Source organism: Mauremys mutica, chromosome 13 (genome assembly GCF_020497125.1).
Source record: "Mauremys mutica isolate MM-2020 ecotype Southern chromosome 13, ASM2049712v1, whole genome shotgun sequence".
Lineage (NCBI taxonomy): Eukaryota > Metazoa > Chordata > Testudines > Geoemydidae > Mauremys > Mauremys mutica.
In genome coordinates this window covers 352,193-361,323 of record NC_059084.1, presented here as the reverse complement: position 1 = coordinate 361,323, position 9,131 = coordinate 352,193, and the positions used below count along the sequence as shown (strand labels likewise).

At 53.2% G+C, this 9,131-nt stretch overlaps 1 protein-coding gene across 3 annotated transcripts; it reads right to left on the bottom strand.

Annotated features, from left to right (window-relative positions):
• Nucleotides 1–725: 725 nt before the first annotated feature.
• SLC35C2 (solute carrier family 35 member C2) lies at nt 726–7,701 on the bottom strand. 3 transcript variants are annotated; one of them, XM_044985201.1, is made up of 9 exons: nt 7,376–7,687; nt 6,937–7,087; nt 4,903–4,966; nt 4,592–4,664; nt 4,203–4,371; nt 3,915–3,998; nt 2,617–2,792; nt 1,741–1,870; nt 726–1,536 (listed from the first exon to the last, which is right to left on the bottom strand). In XM_044985201.1, exons 1-9 carry the CDS (start codon nt 7,493–7,495, stop codon nt 1,418–1,420), a joined length of 1,086 nt encoding a protein of 361 aa, XP_044841136.1. In that variant the 5' UTR covers nt 7,496–7,687; the 3' UTR covers nt 726–1,417. The 3 variants fall into 3 exon arrangements, with proteins under 3 accessions (XP_044841136.1, XP_044841139.1, XP_044841137.1); XM_044985204.1 differs by having other exon boundaries at nt 6,937–7,016; nt 7,376–7,681; XM_044985202.1 differs by lacking the exon at nt 1,741–1,870 and having other exon boundaries at nt 7,376–7,701.
• Between the last annotated feature and the right edge of the window lie 1,430 nt (nt 7,702–9,131).

Below are 9,131 nucleotides of genomic sequence, written 5' to 3'. Positions count from 1 at the left end.
CCCTCCAATAGCTAGATTTCATAGGGAGGTCTGATTTCATGGTCCGTGATGTGTTCTTCAGGGACATGAATTTGGTAGGGCCCTACTTATCTCTCTCTCACACGCCTTCTCTTGCCTGGGTGGCAACGTGGCTTTGGAATATGGGGTCATAGTGCCACCTGCTGTCCATTTCTGGGAACACTACATTAATCCTCAAAGCTCATAACGGAACCTGTGCTCCCAGGAAAGAGCAGCTGGGCCCTTAACCTGGCAGCAGGAGTTATTGCCTAAAATCAAGGGCAGTTACAGTCTGCAAGCTGCTGCAGGAACCCATGACACTAAAACCTTTGCCTCCTCCTTGGTACATGGGCTTCTAGGAGACACTCCTCTTCTACCTCCTTCTGGTGGAAGTCAGCAGGGAGCAGAGAGCACAACTTGCTCTTCAGGCATGCTGGGCAGGAGGCAGCCCAGAGGTGAGACACTTTGCAGTTCTCTTTATAATAATTTCCTGGAGAGGACAAGGGGGCTGCAGACCAGTGCCATTCAGCACTCTACACTGACACCTACCTACTGCAGCCAAAAGCACCTTGTGTGCCAGGCCAGGGAGACGCTCTGGGCAAGTGGCAGTATGAACATCCCACAGGACGGTGCCGGGACAGAGGTAACGGCTTGGATGGAGGGAGGGAGAGTTGCCTCTGCTTTTCTGTAACAGGTGCACACACATTCAGCTGCATGCAGAGGCGGGAGCTGGCTAGTCATTTATTTCCATGAAAAATCAGAACTCTTTTCAATAAAGAAATTTGCTGCCTAGACGCCCTGGCACTTAATCCCGCACAGGGCCAGCAGTGCACATCTTTCCCTGATTATCCTGCCTGGATTGGTCCCCAATAATAAGTAGGGAGTATCCTCTCTTCACATTGTGTGCTGGGACCAAACAGGTTACTGGGTATAATGGCTGCCCCATGGGGGCAAGTCCCAGATTTTATATATTACCATCAACTTCAGAGAACGTAAGGGCTCTGAGTGGCAAAGCTGTGGGGAAAGAGCCCCAAAGGGGCTCTTCTGCCTTCTCTCGTTGGAACCAACAACAGAACAAGTTGGAGGAAGAGTCCATAGTGAGCCCTGACCCTTATCTCCATGACCTGCAGCCTGTGGGCTCCCCTTGCTCTACATCTTAGTTTCCCTGCCCCATCCCCCACACTACAGCTGGGTTTCTCTTCCAATCCCTTTTAAGGGGAAGTGTGTAGTGCTGCCTGTTTCACCCAAACAGGCTCCATGGATCTGGGCTGTGGGTGCTGAGCAGCAGGCCCCTCACCAGCTCCACTTCCTCTCGTGTGCCCAACCTCAAGGAGCTGGCAGCCCAAGATTATTGGACCCGTTTGCTGCTCAGTTGTGTCTGATGATCAGATGCAGCAGGGGCATTGTGCTCAGGGCCGAATTAGTGCTGTAGCTCGGTTACAACTTCTTCTTCCTCCTCCTCAGCCTCACCGCGCCGCAGCAGCAGCTCCAGGTCAGGGCTGGAGCTGGTCCCTTTGTGTAGCTTTGACTCCTTTTCACCTAGACACAGACAGCCTGTTTAGTGACTAAACCGGTGGTGTTTCCCCACTGAAATGCACACAGCAGAGGCCTTAGTCCCTCCCCTCTCTACAGAGGCCTCAGGCCCAGCCTGGGCTCATCATGGAGGCAGTAGTGCAGGAAGGGAGGGGCATGCCGTAGGCTGGAAAGGGCTCCTACAAAGACCAGGGGCTTCACCAACATTACCTTTCGAACTGAAGGCTTTGAGAGTGACATGCAGGGAGATTCCCGATAGGCAGACAGCAAAGCCCACCCAGTTCAGGAGGTTCAGGTGGTCTCCCAGCAAGTGAGTGGCCAGCAGCAAGGTGCAGATTTCCTTGAAACAGAGAGAACAGGTGGCAGGGCAGGATATGGGTGAAGCCAAGGAGTGAGGAGTGGCGGCTGAACTGTGCACGACACACTCAAACAACCCTGCCTGTGCTCCCTCCTCAGAATGCCAACACTGACCACGTGGAAGGGTTTTAAAAAATAGATCCTAGAAAGGTGAGAAAGGACACCAGCAAGGCCAGGACACACAGGAATACAGTGACTACCAGATCAGAGCATGGGCCCTTGTGTCCAGTCTCCAACTGCAGTGTCACCACCACTGGCTTTCTCGGAGAAAGGGGCAGGAAACCGTACAGAAGGGAGCCTGGGACTGCCTCTGCCAGGGGAGTCACCCAAACCCCATTAATGAAGGCTAGCCCCATGCCCTAAAGCAGGAGAGTTTATTCCCTCTAATGTAACTGTGAGTCTTTTGCTCTTCATACACATCCTGAACCCCACCAAGCTCTGGACCTCACTGATATCTTCTGGCAGGAAAGCCTTTGGCCTCTGCCCTTCACTGATGGAGGTTGCTGTAGGATCCCTATGGAGGATGGGCAAGGAGCACTGCAGGAGTCCAGTTCAGCTGAAGCAGCTAGAACTGCAGGCATAAGGAGGCAGGGGGTGGCAACCGCAGTGCAGGTGAGATGTCAGAGACCTGTTTCCTAGGACCTTGGAACAGGTTACACTGCTCTGGAGCTGTCTGAGCTGGTCCAGTTGGGGCAAACCTGCACTACCACAGGAATCATTGCTCCATACCTTAAAAATGCCAGCAATGGAGAGAGTGAGGCTGGAGGTTCTGGAAACCAAGAGGAACTCGGAGAAGCCCAGGCCGAAAGCAAGAAACCCCCCTAAGGAGAGCTTCCCCACCACACTGAGCAACAGCCCTGCCTCATGGAAACGGAACAACTTCTCCGACGTAGATAAGGGCAACCCTGAAATCAAGAGAAGGGGAGCAGGGAAGGAGAGACTGACACAGACAATAATGGAGCACTTTCCCTACTGACCAGTAGGGAAGTGAATGCCATCCTCTGAATCTCTCTGCCCCATACCAGGAGAGGTGCTGTCACTTGTAGCCCCCACACCAGGAGGTGTGCTGACCCAATACTCAATACTTCGCCAGTACAGGGGTTGCCTTAGCCCCTGGGTTCCTGGGCCCGCAGATCTCTACCATGACACATATTGCAACCACATGCAGCATCTTTGGGGACCCTCTTGTATATTATGCTTACAACAGGAAAACCTCAAAAGGCCATTATATTGAGATGGGCCAGACACTATGAGCTGCAGAGTATTCATAATTCTTTGTATCAATCCCAGTGATCTATATTTGTGTGTTCCTGGCTTACTGTGGATGGGTTTCCTGAAGAAGATGGAACCACTAAGGGGTGACTAATGCAAATTCTCCAGCAGTGGTGATGCAAAAAACCCAGTGTTTGGAAGCTTCCCCCTGAGGAAAGTACCATTGAGCTGTGATGATTTGTTACAAGGGGCCAGAGATTGAAGGCCCAAACCATACAAAAAGTGCTGAACTGTCCCTAGGAGGTTCTGGTTCTTGATATGAAACCTGACATGAACTGGCAACCAGGAAAGCAAACCCAGCCGAGAGGTGTGAAAGACTGACACCTTTGACAGGCATATGCTGGAGCTGGGGGGTGATCTCTAGTAAACTTTTAGAATGCATGTAGGTTAGGTTTATTTGTTTTTGTTTTTTCTGTAATACTCTTGCCCTAAGAATAAAATGTATTTTGTTTTGTGAAGGCTGGCTGGTAACTGGCATAGTGAGATTAAAAGGAACTGCAAGCCCAAACCCTCAATCTGTTGGAAGAGCAGCATGGGTCACCACCTGAGAAGCCCTAAACCTAAAGTGGGTGCCCTCAAGGAAGGCCAGAAAGGGGATCAGTAATGCGGCTGAACCTGAAACTGTAACACCTACTTACTTTGCAAATTCAGGAAGTTGTTCCCTTTTCTATACAGTTCATCTCCATTGCAGCAAACTGCCTAGTGATCCCCCAGCAGCCCCCCAAAAGAGCCCCTCCTGTCACCAGCCAACTCACCCTCAAACACAGCAAAGAGAGGGAAGAGCCCCAGGAACATAAGAGGCTGCAAGTGGAACATGGTGTCAATGGGATTCTGAAGCCCTGTGGGAGGAGAGTTGGGGCAGACCGGTCAGCAAAATTTGGGTGAAGAGGCAGCCCATAAAGAAGACTTTACTAGTTCTGTTCCTAGGGCAAACACCCTATCCCATGTCCCAATGACAGCTTCTGCCTCCCGCCCCATCTCCCCATTCCCTCCCCTTGCTCTAGGGATGCTACTGCCCCTCCACGCCCTGCCTCTCAACGTACCCAGCTCGGACTTCTGCATGAGCATCTGGGTGAGAGTCCAGCGAATGCCCCCAAGGAAGGAGGCACCCAGCACCAGCGCAAACCCCTCCATGTTGAACTGTGTGGACTCGAACGTGAACATGAAGAGCCCCCCGGCAATGAGCAGAACCACCAGCACCAGCGCCATCCTCTGGGCGAGAACAAACACAGCATCACCATGGAGGCTTCCAAGACTGCATAAAGACAAGTTGCTCTTCTCTTCCAGACCCATTAATCAGGCAGCTGCTTCCCCTCATGGTCCCTTCCTCCCTCCCCCATCTCAGGATCCAGGCCCTCACCTACACCCATCCCCACATCTTGGGCCCTGACCAGCTGCCTCCCCAAGGGGCTCACAACACTAGAGCCCTTACCAGCTCCTCCAGTTTGAAGATCAGGGAGAAGAGCAGGATGAAGAGGATAGCAGAGGATTTTGTCATTGTGTAGCTGTAAAGGTCAAAACACAATCAATCATTCTCCAGCATCATGTGGCACTTACCAACACAACACCTTGGGAAGCCAGACCACCCACCCCAAACCAATATCCATTTCCATAGGTCTGGAACCTGAAGACCGCGCCTATAATGCCTGGTGCTCAGGCCTGGACCCGCTGCCTGGCTCTGCCAGAGCACTCACCAAACCCACTACTCATGTCTCCCAGGGTGGATATGGGGATGCTACTTACAGGGAGACTGTGATGTACAGGAAGCTCCAATTGCTCAACCCAATGTCCAAGGCAGTCGACAATGCTAAAGAAACAAGAACCCCCCGGCATTAATGTCCTTTCACCAGATCAGAATGTGTTGCCAAGCATGCCCTGCTGCCCCAGACAACTCAGCGTGCCTGGACAGTCTCTCCTAGGTCAACCTGATGAAAACATTCATGGGTCCTTGTATTTTTCTCTCAAGCCTATTCTTTGATTAGTGCCCATCACTTTAATATCTGAGTGCTTCCCAAGAGTAAGAGTTCTAACAATGATCTCTCCATTCCCTGTGTTTAGGAGCATTGAGGGTCTGCAATTTTTTTAACCTTTTCAGAATTTAGCAGGGTGAGAGTGAGGGGCTACTACATGGGAGCTGGAGTGAAGAGAGAATTCTGCGTTTAGCTCTGAATGCACCAACGTAATGCTCAGTCAGATTTCATTTGGCAGGATAGTCTCTCATATAGATATGACTCCTGTGAAGGTCCTGTGTGCCCATCCACAAACCTCCCTCTGAGGCCAACAGTTGTATTGCTTCTGTGGAACACAGGAAAGAGGGAGGATGTGGTCACATAAGGAGGGAAGACGGTCTCTCAAGCAACCATGGCAGGTTTCCTGCAGGGTTCTGTAAGTCACGGCAGTGATTGTGGACCAGACTCTGTTCAGAGGAGAGCCAGTGCAGAAAAGATCAAAGCTGTGTTGCCAAAAACCTGTGCAGCTGAGTAGGAAAGGTGCTGTGTTCTGAACAAGCTGAACATATATCAGGGTATATACCTTTACTTCTGTATATGGAAAATTGCAGCAGCTGAGCCTGAGTATTACGAATTTGTTCATCACGATGGCACCAAAAATAATAATAATAAAAAAAATCCCACCCAAAAAAACCTCTTGACTAAAACTTGTTGAAATAACTAGGTAAATACTTCACTCAAATTAAAGGACTGGGAGTGACCAAGAAAAACAATGTCCACAAATAGTTTATGACTCTAGGGTTTGTATATTAACATGCAAGTCCTTCAGTACAAACATAGGTATAACTTGGACTATGTACACTAATTGTCTGTTACAGATGGCAAGAGTGAAGTGAAAATGAAAGATAAGGCTAATTATATGAATTTCCACATCTCTGTATCATGGTTAATGAAATACACAAACTATCAGCATTGCAGAATACTGCTGTAAATTGTCTTAACAGATCACTTCAAGTCTTTTTAATGTTAATGCTGTAGATACATGTTTAAAGGATATATTCAGGGTCCTGTCCATTCTGCAGCCACAAAATCTATTCCTTCCTACTGAATCATGCTCCAGCATTTCAGTTTTCATGAAATAATTCAATATATCCCCCACAGCTATAAGGAAAGTCTTGAAAACATGGCCTGACTGTAAACTGACTGCAGATAGCCAGAAACAATTATTCTAATAGGTGTGAACTGGCACGTTAATCACAACAGATATTATCTCCAAAACCTAAATGTGATAAATTAAACATCAGCTGCATGAACTATTTACTCCTGGTCATTATAGCAGAAGCCATTCAGTGAAGGTGCTTATTCCACATCCCAAGCTGCTTCTCACATTTTACCAGGTGCCAACAGCCCTAAATGTCTCCTACCAACCTACCACGCCCACCAGGATTCCCTGGCAGTTTTTGAGACTCAGCTTTTCAATACAAAAGTCTGTAACATCAAAAACCGAAAGTATATCTATCGTCAAGATGAACATAAAGGCTACTGTATGGTTTGTACTAGTCATCATCTACATAGTTAAAGCATAAAAACCTACATTTTAAAATTTAAATGAAGCCATTCCAGAATGGATAGCCGCACTCTTCTGCCACACTATCCAGGTACCATGCCAAAAGCTGAGGCTCACTTGTAAAATACCATTTGTTATTTTAGTTACTTCACCAAGGTTATCTGTAAATTAACAATGATTTTTGTGTTGGAAAGAAAAGTAGAGGGCTCTCTTCTCTCCCTAATCTGTGGGCAATGCCCTTCAGTCCATGGCTGTACGTACCTGTTGGAGCCACCCTTCTGAGATAGTCAGCCCAGGTCAGCACCACCCGGGACCTCTTGGTGCAGCAATGCATCAGGGCCCTGGTCAGAGCGGAGAGCAGGAAAATAACCAGGAGGTGCAGCAAGGTCATGAAAAGAGGGAAATGGAAACTCTGCAGGGAGCCAGACACACACACACAGATCCTGTCACAAGATACACAAGGCACTACTAGCTACCCTCTCACCTCCCAAGTCACCCAGCACCTGCTGCCACCCACCCTGCATTTGCCCTCACATGCCATCCCCTGCTCCTCATACACCTATCACCAGCAAGCTTCTAGTGCTCCCACCCTGATCACCTGTGCCCCAGCAGCGGCCCCACCTTGGCGGCTGGGCACCCTTCCCAGCTCCCTGGACGGCGCGGCGGGGTGAGGGGCGGGCGCTGCCCAGCCCCGAGTTACCTTCATCAGCCACTTGTTGTAGAAGGTGATGCCGATGGAGAAGCAGTAATAGAGCAGCACCAGCCCCAGCGTCAGCGCTGCCTTCCCCAGCAAGGCCAGGCCTGGCGGCCGCCTGCCCATGGCACAGCTCGGGGCTCAGGCACAGGCCTCTTGGGGCTGCCGCGGCCCGAGCGGGACGAGGTTAGCCCCGTGGCCCAGCGCACCCGGGACGGGACAGACCAGACGGGGCGCCCAGGCCTCACCCTGGGAAGCAAAGGCCAGTCAGCGCGGGCAGCTGCGACTCCATCCCCGCCCCCACGGCCCGCCCCCTCACTCGCACGGCGCGGCGCGGCCCGGCCCGGCCCGGCTCGGCGGGTGGAACGGAGCCGCCGCCGCCGCCGCCCAGCCCCTTCCCCTTCCTCCTCCTGACGTGTCCCGCGCGGAGCATCACGGAACCAGCCTCGGCGTCCGCAGGGCCACGGGGGGGGAGAGACCCCGGCCCCTCCCGCTCCGGGGGCGGTACAACGCGCACCCCCCCCCTCCGCTCCCTTCTCCTGTCCCTCAGGGGCGGTACCATACAGACCCCCGGCCCCTCCCCCTCCGCCGGCGGTACGACGCGCACCCCCCTCCGCTCCCTACAGCTCCCTCCCCTCCCGCCTCCGCGGGCGGTACCGTACAGCCCCCCTGCCCGTCCCCCACCCCTCTCAGAGGGCGGCACCGCACCCCCCCTGCAGGCAGTACGGTCCCGCCTCCCTCAGCGGGTGGCACCAGTCTGCCTCCTTCCCCCTCTCAGTCAGTGAGCAGAACCGCACACCCCCTTTCCCCTCAGCGATGGGGACCGTACACCCCCCTCTCCCCTCACCCAGCAGCACCGGGGTACAACCCACCTCCCCAGCGGGCAGTGGGTACAACTCCCCCCTTCCCCCTTCCCGTGTGGTACCATTCAGTCCCCCTCGCATTTCCTTTCACGGGTGGTACCGTACAGCCCCTCTCACCGTCCCCCTCCCCAGCGGGTGGGACCCTACAGTCCCCCTTTCCTTTCCCCGCTGCAGGCGGTACCGTACAGCCCTGCTTGTCCGCTCAGCAGGCAGTACAGGATAACCCTCCCCCACGCCATCGGGCGGTACAGTATAGCCCACGTTTCCGTCCCCCTCCCCAGCGGGCAGCACCCTGCAGCTCGCCTTCCTTTCTCCCTGTCCAGCCTCCCACTTTCCCCATAGCAGGTGCTACTGTACAGCCCCCGCCCCCTTCCGTCACTGGGGGGCAGCATAGAGGCCTCCCTCTCGGCCAGCCGTACTGTACAGGCCCGCTCCCCGTTCCCCTTAGCAGGCATTACTGTACAGCTCCCCTCTCCTTGCCACTCTGCCAGTGGTACCGTACAGCCTGCTTTTCTGCTCAGCAGATGGTACAATATAACCCTCCCCCTCATCGGGCAGTACCGTACAGCCTACCACCCCTTCCCTCCAGGGCCGCCCAGAGGATTCAGGGGGCCTGGGGCAGGGCCGGGTCTTCGGCGGCAATTCAGTGGCGGATCCCTCTCGGAGGAAGGACACGCCACCGAATGCAGCCGAAGAATGAAGCAGCGGTGGTAGAGCAGCCTAAGTGCCGCCAATGACCTCTTTTTTTTCCCCTGCCGCTTGCGGCGCTTGTACTCACCGGGCAGCGCTCCAAGGCTTTGGCAGCACTTCAGCGACGGGTCCTTCACTCACTCTGAGTCTTCCGCTGCACTGAAGGACCCGCTGCTGAAGACCCGGAGGGAGTGAAGGGCCCACCGCTG

Coding starts and splice junctions, on each gene's coding strand:
- SLC35C2 (XM_044985201.1), bottom strand. CDS start 7,495: ATGGGCAGGCGGCCGCCAGGCCTGGCCTTGCTGGGGAAGGCAGCGCTG. Junction 4,967..6,936: donor CAGAAGGGTGGCTCCAACAG/GTACGTACAGCC, acceptor TTGTTTCTTTAG/CATTGTCGACTGCCTTGGAC. Junction 3,999..4,202: donor CATGCAGAAGTCCGAGCTGG/GTACGTTGAGAG, acceptor CTCCTCCCACAG/GGCTTCAGAATCCCATTGAC.